General features: G+C 51.3%; 1 protein-coding gene across 1 annotated transcript in view; it reads left to right on the forward strand.

Annotated features, from left to right (window-relative positions):
* The first annotated feature begins 4,572 nt into the window (after positions 1 to 4,572).
* The window catches only part of GASK1A (golgi associated kinase 1A), a 35,133-nt gene continuing 19,595 nt past the window's right edge, over positions 4,573 to 20,110 (forward strand). The window contains exons 1-2 of the mRNA XM_090284954.1: positions 4,573 to 4,638; positions 4,889 to 5,047. Coding sequence (XP_090141080.1) covers positions 4,573 to 4,638; positions 4,889 to 5,047 — 225 coding nt within the window. The remainder of the gene's footprint in view (positions 4,639 to 4,888; positions 5,048 to 20,110) is intronic.

Below are 20,110 nucleotides of genomic sequence, written 5' to 3' on the forward strand. Positions count from 1 at the left end.
TATTGAGATGGTCATATGCTTTTTCTCCTTTAATTTGTTAATGTGGCCAATTACATTGATATGTTAATTCAACCATGTATTCTTGAAATAAACTCATTTTTGTCATAATAACCCCCCTTCCCCTTTTTATACATTTCTATATTTGATTTACTAATATTTTATATAGGATTTTAGCATCCATATTTATGAATGAACTGGATTGTAAATTTTTTTCTGTTCTCATCAGGTTTTGCTATCAAGGTTGTGATAGCCTCATACAATGACTTAAAATATACCTTTTCCTTCTGTTTTCTGGAAGACTGTGTAAAATTGACATTGTCTCTTCCATGTTTATTTGATAGAACCCTTACTGAAGGCATCTAGGGCTAGAGAATTCTTTGTAGGAAGATTTTAATTAAGATTCAGCCTATTTAATAGGACTATTTTAGATTTTCTTTTTTTGTTTTCATTTTGGTAAGTTGTATTTTTCTGAAAAAAGTTCCCTTATCCTGTTAAAATTTCAAATTTACTGGCATAAACTTATAATATTTTCTTTTTAATTGCATAATATTTTTCATTTGTGATACAGGTTATTTACAACTTCTCATGTTTCTTGGATCAGTCTTATTAGACATTTAACAATTTTATTTTTCAAGGGACCAACTTTATACTTTTAATCTTATTATATGTTTTCTATTTTATTTCTCCTATCATTTTTACTATTTTATTCTTTCTATCCTTTGTTTTTTCTTTTTGGGTGCCTACTGGTTGAGCCTAGTGCTTAAACTCATTAGTTTTCTAGCCTTTTAGTTTTTCATATATGAATTTATAAGTTTCCTGGGATGTACTACTTTATATCTTCAGGTTTTATTATTTTTATCATTATTCAGTTCAAAATACTTTGTAATTTACATTGTGATATATTCTTTGGCCCATGAATTATTTAAAGGTATATTCCTTAATTTCTAAACACATGAGGATTTTCTAGTTACCTTCTGTTACTGATTTCTAGCTTGGTTGAATAATTATCAAAGAATATATTTTATATGACTTCAGTACGTTGAAGTATGTTGAGATTGCACAATATAGGCTCCATATTTGGGAAGGTCCCTTAATTAAAAAAATATATATTTTGTAAGAAAAAGGACTCAAGAACATGGACAACAGTGTGGTGATTGCAGGGGGGATGGGTAGAGGGGAAGAGGGTATAAAGGGGATAAATGGATATCAGAAAAATACAATAAAAAGTTAGAAAAAATAAAATATCTTGTAATTGTTGGATGCAGCAATCTAGATAGATCGAGTACACCAACTTTGTAGTTTGCTGATTTGTCTAGTTACCGAGGTTATGTTCTAAAATCTCATTCTGTGCTTCTGGATTTGTCCATTTTTCCTGTGTGCTTAGGAACCTTGAGGCTGTACTTCCGGTTGTGTATAGGGCCTGGTGGGCATGGGCAGGCATGACCGATGTGTGGGTGGGTGGTGGGCAGACCCCATGCCACTGTCTGTGGTCCTGAAATATTGTGCTCTAGGTCCTTTTTTTTCCCCTTTTAACATGGACTAATGAGACTTACTGTTGACCTTTGCAGGGATTCCCAGAGTAGGAGGGGAAGCTACAAGTGCGGGAGAGAGGGGGAGAGAAACAGGAGAGGTCAAGAAGGCAATGCTGCTAAAGGAGGAAGAAAAGAGGCTGTTGCATTGACTGTTTTCAAATATTCCCAGTTGCCAAGAAAGAAAGAACTTGGGAAGGAAGGTTTGAGGGCTTTTTCTGTCCTCTCCCTGCCGAGCCTCCAGCTGGGCCTTTTGTGTCCTTGGGCCCAACAGGAAGTGTAGCTTCCTGCTCCGCACACCTGCTTCCTCCTCCTCCAGGTGTCAAGGGCCACCTGCTCCTTCCTCCCTGATAGCTCGAGTCACATCACTTGTTCCCACACTTTCTCTCACCTGGCGATCGTTGTGGGCAGGGGACTGTGTTAGTCATCTTTATCACCCTAGCCCCTTACATGGTGCTTGGCACATCAGAGACGCTGGATGTTGAATCAAGAAGTGAGCAAAGTGATTTCTGCAATCAGTCGATACAAATATATTGTACAGTTCCATCACTAACGTATTTAAGTTTATTCTCTTGAGTCAGGCATCGTGATAGGTGCCAAGATTATGTCTGTGACTAAGTGAGTCATGGCACCTCCTTGTATTGCTCAGGAAAACCTACAAGAAGAGAGGCAGCCGTGTGCAGTGGAAAGCAAGGACTTTAGCAAGAAACTGTTTCATGAATCCTACCCACATGGGAAGAGCAGCTGGTGGTCAGCAGAAGTGGGGCAGGCCTTTGCTCCAGGTTAAGGTCTATAAAATGCCCCTGGCGAGAGGGCTGAATCAGAGCCTGTCAGGAAGTTAGGAGGCTCTGAAGGCACAGTGGGCACATAGTCAAAGATTTTTTTGCCGAGGGACAGATGGTGGGATCAGCTCTACTGACCGCCCTGTCTTAGTTCTGTCTCCACCCTTGTGAAGCTGGGACTGACACAGAGCTGGGAAAATCCCAAGACTGAATCAAAGCCTTCGACAGCTTCCCTGCGCAGTGCTGGCCACGCGGGGGTGCTGTTTACTTGCATTCCTCGTTACTGCAAGCATTTCTCTGTACCCTTGGTTCTGCCACCGGTTCTGCCACCAGCCTGGATGCGCGTCAAATCCTGCCTGCCGGCCCTGAAGCCCAGTGCGTTTCCTCCCCTGTATGCCTTCTGAGGAGACTGCTTTTCATGTCCGTGACAGCCGTTCAGGATGCCCATCACCCGAGTTCTCAGGATGCACCTTCAGATCTTAAATGATGGAGTCAGCTGAATGGTGTCTGCTGACCTTGAGAGGCAGTGACTGGCATGCTGAGCTGGTACTGGCCTGCCTTCCTCCTCTAGAGTGCTGCCAGGGTGCAGGAGCAGGGAAGGGGACCGCCACTGCTTTATCGAGGGCTCTGTGGGCAAGGCTGTGGTCAGGGTGCAAGAGAAGAGCTGCCATTTGAGGAGCACCTGTGAGGTGTTAAGCTCCTTAACATTCATTGTCTATTTAAACCTTTGTGACATTTCACAAGGTAGGCATTAGTCCCGTTTAATAGATGAAACTGAGGCTGGAGGGGCACGTTATTTGTCTCAGGTTATACAGCCCAAAGTGGTGAGATTCAGTTTTATACCCGGGTTTGCCTTTCCACAGCTCCCAAGTTCTCTTTCTTCGTGTGATTTGTAAGATGGGGCCCCTCCTTTGTAGCATTTATAACTAACTTAGGGAGACAAGAGTCCTAAGTATGTTTAACTTTAGAAAAGTCATGGAACTTAAAGGGGATGGAAGAGGGCTACTTTTATTGACATGGAAAATGGTCACAATGTGTTGCTACGTGAGGAGAAGCAAGCTTGAGAATCGCAGGTTAGCCTTCAGTGGAGGCAAACATGCCCCCTGCCCAGGTCACCGGGGCACGGGAGGCTTCCCCTGCTTCCTACCAGTCGCCCTCCTTCCAAGGGTGCACCGCTTCTATCAGATACTATAGGGCCATCTGTTCTGCATGCAAAGAAAATAGTTCAGTATGTACACTTTGATGTTTAGGTGCTTTCGCCACACTTCGTCTGAGACCCATGTTGTTGCATGTAGCAAAGTCCCTTTAAATTTGCTGGTTGTTGTTCCACTGTGAATGTACTGCTGGCTGATGGGCATGTGGGTGATTTCAGGTTGGGGCCGTTGGGAATGGAGTGACTGAACACCCTTTTACATGTCTCTTGGCTGACGTTTCCACTCCTCTCCGGAGTATTTGCGTTGTTTCCAGTTCGGGACCACCGCCCATCATGCTGCCATGAGCATTCCTGTACCTGGCTTCGGTGCACGCCTGTAGGCCGTTCTGTTGGGGGCGGGTCTGGGTCACAGAGCATGTGGGTATTTAGTTTCAGGAGATAGGGTGTTTCCAGCCCCGTGGCATGTCTTGCCTGTTGATGACATTCAGCACCGAACACAGGGTGTGGGGCAATCGTTCCCTGGATGAAAACGGAGAGGGCAGGAGCAGGGGGACCGGGACTGAGACAGTACATGACACAGGTGGTCAGCGTTGTAGACGTGTTGAGTCAGAGTCACAGGCACAGCTAATAAGGATTCTCGTTACTTTGAATCTCGGAAGGTAATATTTCAGCCTGGTTCCCAGGTTCTCCCAGGGAGCCCTACTGCTGACCGCTTGGCTGCTTAGGGACACTGGTCTCTAAGAGGTCCAGGCCCTGGGTAAGGTCCCTGAGCTGTTAACAGCAGAGCCAGCCCCCAGTCCAGAGCTGTGGGGTCCACGCCCTGTCCTCTCTGCAACGAGGAGCATGCAGACTCTTAGGTCCTGGGGACATTGTGCACAGCCCACCCTTAGGTGATTCGGGGGACACGAGGCACTGTCTGTGCTTCCAATAACGGAGGGGTCGGTGTCAGCCGTTGACCCCAGCTCCCTAAAGGGGCCGCGGGATGCCGGTAAAAAGGGCTTGTTTCTGAGGGTTTGTCGGGGAGAACGGTGGTTTGGGCGACACTCAGATCCCTCCGAATCGCCTCGGACTCAGCGCACCCGCACTCCGTGGCGGCGGGATCCGGGCGATGCGCCGAGCCCTGCGCGCGCCGCAGGCCGCCTCCCGGGCTCATCGGCGCGCGGCGGGCAGGACGGTGCCCTCCCAGCACCTGGGCCCCTTTCGCGGCTGCGGCTGGGCCGCCCGGGCCGGGCAGGGCTTTTATTGTGAAAGGAGCTCCCCCCTTCCGTGCTTTCGGGGAAGCGGGGAGGCCGGGCCGGGAGGAGCGGCTGGGACTTTTGCAAACTCTGCACAAGTCCCTGGCTGATCCAGGTGGCTCGGGGCTTCCGGGGGGCTCCGGCAGACCCGCAGACCCCGTGTGCAATCACCCAGATCTCCTCTAACAGTTCCACCCACGGAACATCCCCGAGCACAGTGCATGTCCAGGAGTTGTCGTGGGGCCACCCGGCCGCTGGGGAGCTGTGGACCTTCTGTCCGGGAGATTCACGTCCAGGGAAGCCTGGCGAGCCGCGGTGCCAGGGGCCCCGGTGCGGCAGGATGAGCTGGTGAGCGGACTGAGCACCGAGGAGCAGGTCCAGCCACACCGTGGGGGACATGGTAGGAACGGCTGGAGGGGAAGCGCTGTGGAAAGGTAGGGTGGGCACCCAGACAGGTGGCTGCGGGCAGGGCAGCACCCATTGTGGGTACATGTAGCCTGCAGGACCTCTGGGGCCAGAATTGTTCCCCGACATTTCCATGGGAGCGGTGGCGGCCTTCATTTCTGCATACAGGCCAGGAGCAGTCAGCTGTGCTGCTTCCCGGGGCGGGCTGTCATTATGGACCCGCACACCCTGGTTTCACCGTAGCCCCCTTTCAGCTCTGCACGAACTCCGTCCAATCCACAGGGCAGGAGGAGAGGATTCTGGGGGGCACTCAAGGCTGCCTCTGATGGGTGTGGCACCTTGGAGTCACTTTGTTCCACTGGAAAATGCATGTGACTTATATTGTCTTCTATAACTTAGCCGTGTTTGAATATTAAAAAGCAATGCCCTGCATTCATTACCAAAGAATCACATCGGCCCTAGTAAGGTTCCAAAGCCTGGCTCCCAGTGCTCCGCCCCATTTGCCTCCCTCTGCCTCCAGGACTGCAGAGCAGGGGTGGAAGCGCTGGTCAGTCTGGGACGTCTTTCATGAAGCTGGGGACCTTGTGAAAATAGCTCTTCCACTGATGGAGCTCGCAGACACCAACAAGCAGAAAAGATAGATATTTTGAGAATGTGACGCAGATAGCCAGGCACTGGCTGGAACCAGCAAAGGAAGAGGCAAGGGGCTGGAGTCCTTTGGAGGAACTTCAGTTTCCTCCTCTGTAAAATGAGACATTGGACCAGATGTCCATGAAGGCTCCATTTAGCCCCAAAATTAGGTGGTGAGAATAACGCTGAAGTTGAACTCCAACCCTGGCAGTGACCTCTTCTTAGCATGGACAACTTAGAGGGTGTGAGGAAGGAGGGGTTCTCAGCTCTGGTTCTGACTACTCCCCAGATGAAATCTGGGGGTAGGGGTGCAGACCATGGAATTTTTTAAAGGCTCCCCAGATGATCGCAGTGTGCAGGCAGGACTGAGAACCACAGGCCTAGAAGGCTGAGGGAACAGGGAAGGCTGGGGCTCAAAACCGCACCTCCCCAGGGATCCCAGCCTCTGTAGAGTGGCTACTCCTTGGTCTCAAGTCCTAAAATGGAAGGCTTTGGTGAACTTCATCTGGGAGATGATGCACGCTACATGCACCTCTTGGGGAATCCTTCCATAGAGAAACCTCTTTAAACTCATTAAAACTGAGATGTGAACTTCGCCAACTTGTATGAATACGGAAGTCTTTGTCCAGTAATTCCTGAACACTGTTGTATTGTGGATCCAAGGTACATAAGATGGGAAAGCCTGAGTCAGAAATATAAAGGTGCCCTAGCTGGTGTGGCTCAGTGATTTGAGTGTCCGCCTGCAGGCCGAAAGGTTGCGGGTTTGATTCCTGGGCAGGGCACATGCTTGGGTTTCGGACCAGGTCCCCAGTCAGGGGCATGTGGGAGGCGACCTACTGATATATCTCTCTCACACATCAATGTTTCTCTCCCTTTATTTCTCCCTCCCTTCCCCTCTCTCTAAAAATAAATGAATACAATCTTTAAAAAAAAAAAACATATAAAGCTAAAAGTCTGGAATCCTTCAAGGACTTTTTGCAAAAGTCAACCCTGAGCTGCAGGACTTGAGGGCATTTCTGATCATCCTGAAGCAGGTGTGGGTCTCTGCCAGGCTTGGTATGTAGATTTCTAAAGCTAAGATCGGACATTCACTGCTTTTCCTTACAGTGACGGTGGGAGACTTGATGCATGCCAAAGACTCTGAGCTTGGAAGAAAAATATTGATAGAACTTAAGGCTATTACTGCCAAATAATAAAAAAAAAGTTTTCTTCCTGATTCTTGGGGCAAAATATAATTGATAGCCATCCAGCCAACCTCTTTCTTCAGGTAACCATGGTTACCATTGTGATGCATCTCCTACTCTTTGAGGAGTGTTTTAAAGAGTGGAAATCATACTGAATGTGCAGATGTACAGCCTGATTTGTTTTATTCACCTTTTATCAAAGCGTGTTTCCATGACGACATCTCTAAAAAGAATCTGCGTGACCATATTTTTAATGCTCAGTACCAGGATTTTGATACTCATCTCCCTTCTGTGGACTTCCCACTTTGGGGCTGTTTTCAGTGGCATGTGGCCAGCTTCTGGTTATCCACGGACATGGGGGTCTGAGGGCCTGGCCCCGAGGGAAGCAGGCAAGCTCACAGGAACAAATTGCTTCAGCCTCTTCATCAAAGATTTCACTGCAGCCAGCCACCCTCAAGCACCCAGAGTGTGGGAGGCGTCAGTCTCCAGTCTGGGCTGTGGGCATGTCATTAGGCAGGTGCCATGAGGAGAAAGAGGGTCCCAGGAGAGCCCGACCAGAGAACCAAGAGCTGAAATCCCTGCAGGTTAGCTCGGGGGAGAGTCTCCGGGTGAAGGAGCTGAGTCCTGGGAAGGAATGTGACCTCAAGGTCCCCAAGAGCCGCCTAGAGCCTCGTTCTTCCTCTCCCCCGACCACCAGCATTCGGGTCCCATCACCCACACAGTGGCCACTTCACATACTTGAGACATTTGGTGCAGCTTGGAGTGGTGGAGAAGAGGCCCGGCTTTGAAAGCAGACGGGGTGTGTGCCAGGCTGCTTCTCAGGCTCCTTAGCTGTAAAGTGGGGTGTTAATAATGGGTTGCTACAAGGAGCAAATGGGATCACAGAGGTGAAAGCACTCAGAGCCCCCAAGGTGCTGTAACAATGAGGGTTTTCAGAGGACCCACAAAAATAGGTTTCCTTTTCGCCAGGCCCGGAAGCAAACAGGAGGGAAGTCACTGTGCCAGTCCAGGGACTCTTCTCTAGGTGTGGACCTAGTGCAAACAGTTCCTGTTCTAAAGTCGTGTTCTTGCTGCTCTAAATGTCTCTTTTCCCCAGGCAGGAAATACCCAGTCTGCAGGGGAACGTTTGCCCAGTCTTTGTTCCCTGGGCCTCCTTGCTGGAAGAGGAGGCAGCCCCCACTCAGCCGCAGCCCCTGGGGTCTAATTACCCCGCACAGGTCGGTTGAGTCCCTCAGGAAGTTAAACCGGTTTTAGCATCAGAACTGGGAATCCAGGCTTCCCTGCGGTGGGCCTGTGGGAACCCGACACCCCCTCTGTCGTGGTCACGCCCCTCACCTGCAGCTCCTGCTGTGGACGCACCGAGCCAGGTGAGCACAGGGCAGGCTGTGCGCAGAGGGTTTTAAACAACGCACTGACCCCAACCACACCAGGCAGGAGCTGGTCCGGAAACAGTGGGTTAGAAGTGGGGGTGCAGTGGGGGTTGGCCTCACAAAGAAATGAGTTCCTCAGCTGTTTCAGGGGCCAGCGGAAGAAATGTGCTTCAGATGGGCCTCAAAGATGCTGACAACCCTCTCACAAGAGGCCAGGGAGGTCCAGTCCTTTCTCTGCGTCCAAGGTACCAACATGGAAACAGACTGCCTCAGGTTTCCTTGAGGCCCCGGTGCTATGAGCGACCCGAGCTGCCTTTGCTTGGAGGGCTTTTTGATGTGATTGCTAAAGTGTTTCCATCTGGGGCATCTGGGGTACAATCCCTGTATTGTCGGGATGTGTTCATACCGGCCGGTGTCTTAACAGCCTGACAGTGAGGATGCAGCAGTGGTTTGGGGGTGACCCCAGACTGCCCTTCTCTGTGTGGACCCCTGTGTCCCCCCTACAAACACAGACACATATTCCTGGAAGTGGCTGGGGGTCTGGCTGTATTCCCGAGGGCCTGGCGCTCCAGACTGGTCGCTGATAGGAAGCTGGAAGGTGCTTTAAGGTAGCAGCAGCTGGCGAATGCAGGGGGACGGAGGTGAGAGAGAAAGGGAGGGAGAGGGGATGTGGAGGGTGAGGAAAAGCGGGCTGCCTGCTGGTCTCCAGGCCTTGATGGTTCCAATGACCATGTGTCTCCTTCAGGCAGGGCTCTGGAATTCTTGAGAGGCACGTCTAGAATGCCACGAAAGGGGATTTCACAATCCACGCACCAGTGTGTTTTAGTGCTCCCTCTCTTCCTGCTGCCTTGCCATTCAGCCATTCATTCAGCCATTCATTCAGAAAATGCCTGCTTTAAGCCAGACACTGTGCCAGGGCAGAAGGAACAACAATAAATAACTCAGGCCTGTCCCCAAGGAGTATGCAGTCTAGGGATTCTGCTTGTGTGCACCTGCGTGGGTGCGTATGTGGGGCGGAGCGGGTAGTAGGTTCAGGGGACAGGGAAGCACAAAGAACTGTTTCTTTCTTCTGAGCTAAATGCTCAGATGAGGATGCAGAGAAGGGGGAATCCTCATGCTGGATGCCCCCAGCCTGAGGAGGGAAGGGGCGTGGGGGGCCCAGGACAGGAACAGCGGGTGTCTAAGGATAGCCGGGATTTTGTCAGACGAAGAGAAGAGAAGCCACAACACATCTGTGGTAGTAACTAAAACACAGAACACCCTGACAGTATCAAGAGTGACTTCACTTTCTTGTTCAGGCAGCGAGATAGACAGGCCTCCCTTGCCCGCCTGCCTCCCTCCTCTCTCCTCATCTTCACTTCTGTTTCTCTTATGTGTCCCTCAGTCGCACTTAGGAGTAGTCATGATATAGAAGTAACTTATTAAAAAATGATATCAGTCATTTTAATTCTATCAAACAGATAATTATGTTCTGTTCTTAAGAGCAATGCTGACATTTTGACATTTCCCCCTTAACCCTCTGAATTGGTTTTGCCTTGATAATAGTAGAGATAGGATTGGTAGAGCCACATGCTGAATGAGGACAATGCTGTTTATGCCGCTTTGCCACCTGGCCCTCGGTCCTCCGTGCCCTCTGCCAGCCGCGCAGCCACGCCGGGCCCTGTCCTCCTGGCCACAGGCCCGGCTGCCCGCCCTGCTGGAGGGTGGGGAGGGCTGCGGTGCCCCCTCTCACCCAGCCCAGCTTCCCCAACAGCCGTGGGCTTGGGTTTCTGCTAAGTGGCGGTGGGAAGGGGCTGTATCACATGCTGTTTACTTGTGGGCAGTTTTTGTTTGGCTTTCGAGGGTGTTTGCTTACAATGAGCAAACAGCCTCTTCAGAACCATCTGGAGAATTCAAATCCTCCTATCTTGGCTTGGGCGGCAGGTTCGTGGTTCCACAGTTAGGAGCCAAGTCGGGTAGGGATTTTTCCAGAAACACCATCAGCCAAAAAGCTGGTCAAAGGCAGCAGAGGGGATAGGGCTAGAAGAGAGGAAGGAAGAGGAAAAAGCGACCGCTCAGCCAGGGCGGTGTGCATGGGAGATGGGGAGAAAGAGGCTGAGATGAAGGCGCTGGCCTGTGGAGGGCCTCCCACCTATGGGCGCCGCGCTGGAGCAGACCGACAGGAGCGTGGGAGCGTGTCCGCGGGGGCCCGGGCTGCGCTGCGCTGCATTATGAGTGGGGTCTCAGCAGGGCGCTGCCCTCCAGAAGAGCCCGGCTGGCAAGGGCTGACCGCCACTGCCTGTCTGCACGCCCCCAGCCCAGGTCAGCGCTGTGCTCCGGCCGGGGGAGCATGGGCAGCCGGACAAATGGCTCGTCCAGCAGCGGGCCTTGCCCCTGCCCAGGCTGGTTTTGCACCAGTGCCGGGAGGTGACTTCTGGTGCACCTGGCACTGGCAATTCTCACAGTACTTGTCAAGGTTTTCGAAAGTGGCCTTAGTACTTTTAAATGCTTGGGAATGTGTTTTAGTGGGAAGGGAAGGCCCAAATATAGTCAAACCTGTGCCATCAGAGGGTCACAATTACAGAAAGGGCCGTGTCCACAAACCCCTTCATCCTTTTTCTTAGAGGAGATGAATGAAGTCCAGCCTCCGGGATGGTTTGGTGGTGCCCAGGGCAGCTGCAAGGGTGGACCACAGCACCCTGCTCTGAAGCAGGGGTGTTTGGTGGGGGGAAGGGCTGGAGCCAGACCCCAGCTGTGCCCGGGCCGGGTGGGGGCGTGGGGTCGCACTGCCTGGGACACCTGGGTCCTGGGGAGGTGGAGGCTGCAGCCGGTTGGAGGACTGGAGGCTGGGATGGCCAGTGAATGGGCCATGTGGACGTCCATCCCTGTGCTGGGAGGTGGGTAGGGGGGACACGTGGGCCTCTTTCTCGGGGACAGAGTGGCTCTGTCGTCTGTCCACACAGAAGCCCAATGTGCACCTCTGGGGGGACCTGGACCCTGGCTCAGGAACTGGCCGTTGGCAGTGGGTGGCCTCCTGGACAGCACAGCATTCCCTCCTGGCCGCCCGCACCCCCGGCCACTGTCTGCAGGTCCTGGTCTGAGTTAGCTCACTGAGTTCTCTCTACCCCCCCCTCACTACCCCAACTGTCCCCCCTTCTCCCAGTGCCCCAGAGATCCTGTTGCAACTACAAAGCTGCTATTGTATTTGCTCCTGCAACTCTAGTCAAAATCCCTTTGGGGAGGGGGCGTGGCTGGCTGGCTGGGCAGTGCCCCCCTCTTTAGCGGCTTTGCTGGCAGTCAGGAAAGGCTGCTGGCTCCTCGTTCACACGCACTCATCTCCCTGGCAGGGGCCCACAGCTCGGCACTTGGTCCATCCCTGTGCTGGGAGGCGAGGGGGCGGGACACACGGGCCTGAGGCGCTGAGAGGGTGAGGGGTCATCCGAACTGAATTCAAACTCTGCTTAGCGCCTTGGGCAGGTCAGAGAGCGTTGTACCTCTCAGCCTCAGTTTCCCCAGGAGGGTAACACTGCCGCCTCGTGGGTTTGTGTGTTCCGTGTTGCAATGAGCATAAAGCACACAATAGCCATTGTCACAGCAATGCGCTCAATTAGCGGGAGCTGTGATTACATTGTCCCTGGACTGCAGCGGGGGCTGGAGGTGCAGCAAGGCCTGGGCCCCAGGGCAGTTAGTAGGATCCTGCTGGGGAGCTTTAGGGGGAGCGTGAGTTGGGGGGCAGCCTTGGACCCTAGCTCCCACGAAAAGGGGATCTGGATTGGAGGATATGTGCTATGAATGGTCAGCTTGTGGATCCATCCCTGTAACCGTGAGCTAGAGAAAGATGGAATCAAATGGTTGATGTAAAAGTGCACCTAATTCGAGGTTCTTTTTAAAAAAAAAATTAGTTTATTTTCCAGTTCCATTTGACATGCAATGTGATAGTAGCAGCCGTTGTGCAACATAGTGATTAGGCATTTACATACCTTACGAAGTGATCTCCCCAAGAAGGGTAGTTAGTATTTAAGGTTTCTTGAACTTTACTGCAGAAAGGATCCATCTTTGTGTTCACTAATCTCTGCCTGAAATGCAGCATTTCCTCAATAACGCGTGTAGGCGCTCGCCACGGGGCCTGTGACTGACAGTCACCAAGAGGAATCAGATATTTTCCGTCATGGGCATGGGAACAGATACTTTGAAATATAGTCTTTACTCCTCACTACTTTGAAAGAGCCTCTGCTATCAGATGTCAGCACATCTTGTTACTTAATGTGCTAGTCAAGAAGCACGGGTAATATTACATCGCAGATTTTGTTTTTAGAATATTTTGATAACTATATTTCAATATAATTGGTTGCCTTTGTAACCCTATGGCTTTTATTTTATCCGTTAAGAGAAGGAGCAGCAGCCTCTGGCACTAGAAAGATTCAGAACCCTGCTTCTGTGCATTCATCTGCGTGACCTGATCCTCGGGGCATGCTGAGAGCCCCCCCTCTTTGCCTAAAAGGGTCTTTCCCCAGGCTCTAGTCCAGGATCATTAACAAAAAAACCTTTAACAAACCTCTACTGTGTGCTGAGCGTTGGAAGATAATTTCCCCTCAATGCTAATAACAACATAGGTTTGCGTTGGGCTTTGTAGCTTTCTTATCCATTATCTCGCTGAATCCTTAGTCCTTCCCATGTTAAGGCTGGTGCCATTAGGCCCGTTTTAGAGGCCAATCCATAGGGCAATTTAGAGTTCAGGGTTCATGAACGTGAAAGACGTCAAGGTGGCCCCTGCAACCACACGTGGGATGCTCTGTCCACTCAATCCACCCGAAAATGCTCCCCCTTAGATGTAGCCCTTTCATTTTGATAGCTAGTCTTTGGAAATTAACGTTAAAAGTCAATAACCTTGGAAATCCATTTCTTGTCTAGAATGTTGCCCTGTGCGCCTGGGTCCTAGGAGTATCTTGTTTAGATCTGGGAGTGGAAAAGGCATGCAGCCGAATTGGGAAGATCTGCATCAGGGGAGCCCTGGGCAGAGGGCAGCCTCGGGGCCATGAGGGCAGGGGGTACAGGCAGTCAGGTGTGTTGGAGCCAGGTGTGGAGGGATCAGGAAGGCCAGAGTTTGGAGGGAGAGCCCAACTTGACTCTCTTTTAAAAAAATGTGTCAAAAGATTTTATTTACTTAATTTTAGAGAGAGGGGAAGGGGGGGTTAAAGAATGGGGAAGAAACATCGATGTATGAGAAATATATCAATCAGTTGCTTCTTGCATGCCCCCAACTGGGAACCTGACTCGCAACCCAGGCATGTGCCCTGACTGGGAATTGAACCAGAGACCTTTTGGTTCACAGGCCAGTGCTCAATTCACTGAGCCACACAGCCAGGGCCCAAGTTGAGTCTTTTTGCATTCCACTTGGGGGAGTCTCCAACACATAGGGCTGAGCCCCAGGCATCTCACAGCACCTCCATGAGGAGCTGGGGTGTCCCCGTATCTGGAAGCCCCGGACAAGACTGCCTGGGACTGTGCCAAGAGGGCACATGATGGATAAGCAGGCATTTTCTTTGTATCGCAAAAGCAGAGACCTGCTTCTCCTCTCTGACTGGGAGAGGGTCCCCATGGCACGGCGGGGCACTCCTGTTGTCTTGTCTTTAGCTGCAGCTCCTCCTTGGGGAGACGTGGCGCGCCCTGCAGCACCCAGGGCGGAAAGGACGCAGAGGGTTGCTCACGAGCCGTCTCATGGTGGGTCGCCTCCCATGTTTTATATCTAAATCTCTGCAGAGCCGCCCACTGCGGCCTTCTGAGATGACGCAGGTGTTCTCTTCTGTGCTGCGCACCGCGGCACTCCCTACGCACAGGGGGCTGCTGAGTACTGGAAATGGGACTGGTGCGACCAGGGGTGGGCGGTTTTAATTGCGCGTAATTGAAGTGCAAACAGTCGCATGTGGCTCTCACATGGGACAGGGCAGCTCTGGGCCAAGAAGCTTAAACGGGAGAGCGGCTGGGGCCCAGGCCGTGACACGCGTGATGGAAGAGAGCTCAGCGTCATGAAGGAAGTCAGGCTGTTGTTTTCTCAAGTTTTACTGAGTTGTGCTCAAAGAAGGTTCATCTTCTGTGGAAAACAGTAAAGCAAGTGAGGTCCCAGAGGCAGCCCTCCTCCAGGCCTTATGTGAAGAAGTCCACTCGACCTGCTGTGACCGGGTGGATGTAAAGCTAAGGCTGAGGTGGCTTCTTGTCTACGTGTCCTTAACGGGCTCAGTCTCCCTGTTGTCACGAGTTTGGTCAGGAAAGGGAAGTGTGTCTGGAAGATACGGACTTGCCCCCCTCCCACTCTTGTCTGGGGCTGTGTTCTGGCCTCTGAGGGGCCAGAGAGTAGAAATCTCTGGAAGGCTGGGCAGCCCAGAGAGAATGTGCTTAATCTTTCTCAGCTGTCCCCACTCCCTCCCGACCCCTGCCTGAGAGCAAAATGTATGGCCGTTAAATACAAAGGCAGCCAGAGAAAAATTCCAGCAAATGACAGGGTCTCCAAAATTCCGTCTCTCTGCGGTGTCCCACACTGGTCTCTTGTGAGCTGGAACAAAATGGTAATTCAGTGACGGGAGTGGAGAGGGCTCTGGCGACCAACAGGGTCACCCCAACGCCTAACCAGCATAGAGACCGGAGCCCTGCCACCAGCAAGCGGAGGCAGAGAGAAAGGACACGATGCTCGACTCCCTTCCATCTGGGAGAAGAGGGTCCACGGCCACTTGTAGGGCTTGCGTTCTCCACACGGGCTCAGGAGCCCCTGCCACAGAGGTTACCCGTGGGCATTGTCAGAAAACGATCACCATAGTAGTAGGAACAGTGACCCTGACTGACCCCGACTCTACACCAGGCTCTGTTTTGAACACTGTGCCTACAGCAGCTCGTAAAACCCTTGCGGTGCTTAGTGGAGTGATTTTGTATTCCCGAGTGACAAGTCACATTCTTTTCCCACCAGAATGTCACCTTCATAAGGGGAGTGACTTTTGTGTTTTGTGCTTGATGTATCTCTCCTGTCAGGAGCAGCGCCTGGCTCAGGAATGGCTGCTCAGTGAGCTGAGGAATGGACCCCACTTTGAGGGAGGTATTATTCTTATCGCCATTGTACAGATGAGGAAACTGAGGCCCGACGTCCCACAGCAAGGATGCCATGGAGCTGAAATCAGCATCCAGTCTGGCTCTGAGCTCAGCGTTAATGGGCTGGTGGTGGTAGGAAAGCCTGGTGAGCTGCCCCCTCCTCTGGGTCTGAAAATGAAACTTGGTAACCAGCTTGGGGGCTGGAGAAAGGTCGTGGTGAGCAGGGTTGTCCTGGGGGCTCATCTTTCAGTTGGGGACCTAGTGGGTCCCTCCAGGACTGTTGGGGTGTTAGGTGCTCAGTCCCTTGCTGAGCCTACGCCTGTAGGCTGTGGGCCATCCCCACTGAGCCTGAGGACCTGTGGCCTCCCTGGAGAATGTGCGCAAACTCCAAGAGGCTGTTAGTCTTTCTGATGACAAGTAGGTTACTCTGTCCCTGGAGCAGAGGGCGGGCGGCTGCCTGCGCCAGGGACCTCGTGCAGAAGCGCACATTCCACACTCCCTGCGTGTGCTGAGCGGTGAGTCAGAGCTGGGCTGGCACATGGGCTGGAATACTGTTCCCTCTGCGGCGGGGCCGCGCGCCCCGTGATGGGCGGCCCCACAGGCCAGGGGTCCTTGCTTGGTGCACGTGGTGCCGAAGTTTTTCTTCCTGCCCCCTCTCCACCCTGTGTGACCTGCACCGTGGATGACACCTGCAGCTGCCTGAGCAGAGGCACAGGAAGGTAGTTCTGTGTGTGACTCTGTCTGGGGATTAGCAAAGGATCCTGGGACCCAGCTGCCGGGTCTGAGGGTGGGCAGGCCCTCAGCAGGCCCTGTTGGCCCCTCTGCTGGCCTCCGCTCCCTGCTCGGCAGGGCTCCCTCGTGGCCTGACTATTCTGCTTTTCAAGCGGCGGGTATTATGTGTGCAGGCTGCTGTTTTCTTGAGAGAGTAGGGGAAGGTGGGATTGATAGACAGATATGGGGTTCACAGACATGGGGAGAATCTTCAGACTGGAAAACAAGACATTCTTTTCAAAAATGCACTCAGGGGCAGCTCCGACCCAGGGGCAGCTCTGGGCCTCACTGTGCAGATGCTTCTCCCAGCTGCCCGTCACACGAGTCCACGCAGGGCCGGCTCCTCCTTCCGGCTGACATTCATGCATCTACTGTGAATCTGGGATAATTGTCAGCATTTGACAGTTATCTAGTCTACGTTGCATAACCACCCTGTAAGCTCGGGTCTTAGGTTGGCTTGCCCCAGAAGCAGACCTTCCGACAAGGATTCTAGTGCAGGTAGTTGATGTGGGTTGGGGTGAAACCTGTTTGGAAGGCAGTGTGCCTGCTGCTACATTTTCAGGACCACGCACCTCCCTGCCAACATGCCCCTCTGTGTTCTGGGCCAACCTGGTGCACACGGGTGCCTCTCCACAGCCAGCCCCCTGCACCCCCAGCCGACCCCAGGGTGTCAGAGGGTGGACACCTCCTTGGTCTCTTTCTAGCGTGCCCTTAACACTTCTGGGTAGCTGAGGTTGTGAGGACCGCAAACAGGAAAGCCCGTGCGTGCTTTGTAGATACTTTCCTTATGTTTGTTGTCTTAGGGCGCCACGCCCAGGCAGTGAGCTGTCAGATCATCCGACAAGCGCCGGAGTTCTGGACAATCTAGTTTTCATTGTATTTGGGGGCAGGATGTGGCGTGGAAGACACTGAAGGCTAATTTCTCCTACTTGTTAGTTTTGCCCTTTGAAGTCTCGCCCTGGACCCATTTCCTGAACTACAGTGCACATTTTCTTGAAGACAGGGAAAGCCTCCTGCTTTGGGACCCCATGACATCACTGCGCACTGGTGAGGTACCCAGGAGAGGCCTGTCACGGGAGGAAGATGGAGTGGGGCCCATGTTCTCGGGCCAGGAGGTCTCTCTCCTCGGCTCCGCGTCCCCTTTCCACCTCTGCCCCTCGATGGCCGACCCCCGTACCACCCTCAGCCCAGCAGATACTCCACTCCAGATGCCCCGGCATCAGACCTGCACCTTGGCAGAACTCTGTCGAACCAGGCTCTGGCGTTGGGAACCAGTCCAGAAAGCCTGCCCTGGGTCAAGTGCTGGACCAAGTTTCACTTCACGACCCAGAGGAGCCAAGTGTAACCCTTCCAGTTCCTCTCCTTGGTGGGACTTGGGGGTCCGCAGTCCAGGGAAAGGGACTCTTCCTTTTAACACTGGATGCAACTTAATCGCAACAGCATGTGGTCCCATCCAGCGTGGACTGGGCTTGGCCCAGCCAGACCAGGGCGGGAGGCCAGGATGGAGGAAATGGAGCCTGAGCTATGAAATATTGGTCTGTCTCAGTGTGGCTTGCGCAGCCCTTACCAAGTATGTGGCCAGGGAGGCAGGGCCTGTGTATTTACTCAAGGACACGAAGCTGAGACAGGGAGACGCTGACTTCACCCCTTTCGAAAGAGGAGCGCTGAGGTTCAAGGTAGGGGCCACTGCTCACTTCCAGGAACACCTCGTTTCTCCTGGAGCCTCAGTGAGAAATTAGAGGAGAGGAAGGTGGGGAGATCCCGGCATCGGGGGGACCCCGGGACGCCAGTGCCTTTTCTGTTTATGTGGCCAGTGAGAGGCGGTCCGGCTTGCTTTGGAGGCAGAATTTCTGAGGGCTGGTTGGATCCTCGGCTGGCTGCTGCCGCCCGTGGGCCCTGGGGGTCTGGTCTGCTCCCTCCAGCGCCCGCCCTTCCCCCTGAGATTGTGTGTTTCTTCTCAAGGCTTCCTCTGCGCAGCTCCCTGACCTTCTCTACAGTCACTCACGCCCTCCTTTCCTCTCCGGCTTCTTCTAGAAAGGACACCACGTAGAAACTTGGTTGGTGGGAAATCTGGTGTTGATCACCAGACTGGGTGATCGGTGGGTCTGTTCCAACCTCCTGTTCCGCAACCCCCGTTAGACGGTCTGGCGTATTTCTCAAGGCGGGTGGTCTCAGAGAACGAGTGGGCTACTGGAATTTTCCAGCTCTGTGGTTTTATTTTGTTGAGACAAAAGACTCAGCATCTGTTCTAACGTAGGAGGAAACGTGGAGAGTGTGTCAATTTTTTTTTCCTTATGGGATTTTCAAGGGTAATTTCAATCGGGACTTAATTTTTGCCTGATTTGCTCTATTAGAAGCTAACAGTCCCGTGAGCTGGAGCCCCGTGGTGCTGCAATTTTACACTCACCGTTGCGTTTGACTTCACAGTTGTGTTGGTCCAAGGGATCTGGCACAGTTGAGGTTTTAATACAGCATTTCTCAAACACTCTGTGGTCTCCTCCAGTTCCAAGGTCCTCTCTGTCCCCAGTTCAGAGCTGTGCAGTTCAATGTGGCCGCCAGCAGCCAGCAGCCATGGGCTAAAAGGTGGCTGCCCTGAACTGAGATGTGCCGTACGTGTAAAATCCACATCCAATTTCAAATATGTATTAAAAAACACTGTCAGTAAAGGGGAAAAAATTGGAACTACTGTAACAACATAATCAATAAAATATACTTAAAAAAAAAAACACTGTCAACTTTCTCATTACTAATTTTTATATTGATAACATGTTGAGATGATAATATTTTGGATACATTTAGCTAAGTAAAAACATTATTAAAATCAATTTCATCTGTCTCCCCACCCACCGTTTAAATGTGGCTGATGGGACATTTAAAATTTTATGTGAGGTCAAGATCATGTTTTTATTAGTCAGGGTGGAGGCAGGTAGACAGTGGTACACAGCAGAATCTCATTCTTCAATGCTTTTATTCTTTTTTATTTTTAAGTATATTTTAGTGATTATGCTGTTACAGTTGTCCCAATTCTTTTCCCTTTGCTCCCCTCCGCCTGGTACCCACCTCCCCTGCAGCAATCCCACCCCCCTTTAGTTCATGTCCATGGGCCGTGCATATAAGTTCTTTGGTTCACCCTTTCCTATATTATTCTTAACTTCCCCCTGTCTATTTTGTACCAACCAATTATGCTTCTTAGTCCCTGCACCATTTCTGCATTTCTCCCCCTCCCCACTCCCAGCTGATAACCCTCCAAATGATCCCCACACCTATGATTCTGTTCCTGTTCTGGTTGTTTGCTTAGGTTATTGTTTTTTAGATTCAGTTGTTGATAGTTGTGAGTTTGTTGTCATTTTAATGTTGATAGTGTTGATCTTCTTTTTCTTAAATAAGTCCTTTTGACATTTCATATAATAATGGCTTGGTGATGATGAACTCCTTTAGCTTTACCTTGTGTGGGAAGCACTTTATCTGCCCTTCCATTCTAAATAATAGCTTTGCTGGATAGAGTAATCTTGGTTGTAGGGCCTTGCTTTTCATCATATTGAATACTTCTTGCCAGTCCTTTTTTGCCTGCAAAGTTTCTTTTGAGAAATCAGCTGATAGTCTTATAGGTACCCCTTTGTAGGTAACTCTGCTTTTCTCTTGCTGCTTTTAAGATTCTCTTTTTATCTTGAACCTTTGGCATTTTAATTATGATGTGTCTTGGTGTGGTCCTCTTTGGGTCTAGTTTCTTTGGAACTCTCTGCTTCTTGAAATTGTATGTCTATTTCCTTTTCCAGATTAGGAAAGTTTTTCTTCATTATTTTTTCACATAAACTTTTGATTTCTTGCTCTTCCTCTTCTCCTTCTGGCGCCCCTATGATTTGGATGTTGCTATGTTTAAGGTTCTCCCAGAGGTTCCTAAGTCTCTCATTTTTTTCAATTCTTGTTTCCTCATTCTGTACTGGTTGACTGTTTTTTTCTTCCTTATGTTTCAAATAATTGATTTGAACCCTGGT

This window comes from Furipterus horrens, unplaced genomic scaffold (assembly GCF_987537825.1).
Source record: "Furipterus horrens unplaced genomic scaffold, mFurHor1.1.pri manual_scaffold_7, whole genome shotgun sequence".
Classification (NCBI taxonomy): domain Eukaryota; kingdom Metazoa; phylum Chordata; class Mammalia; order Chiroptera; family Furipteridae; genus Furipterus; species Furipterus horrens.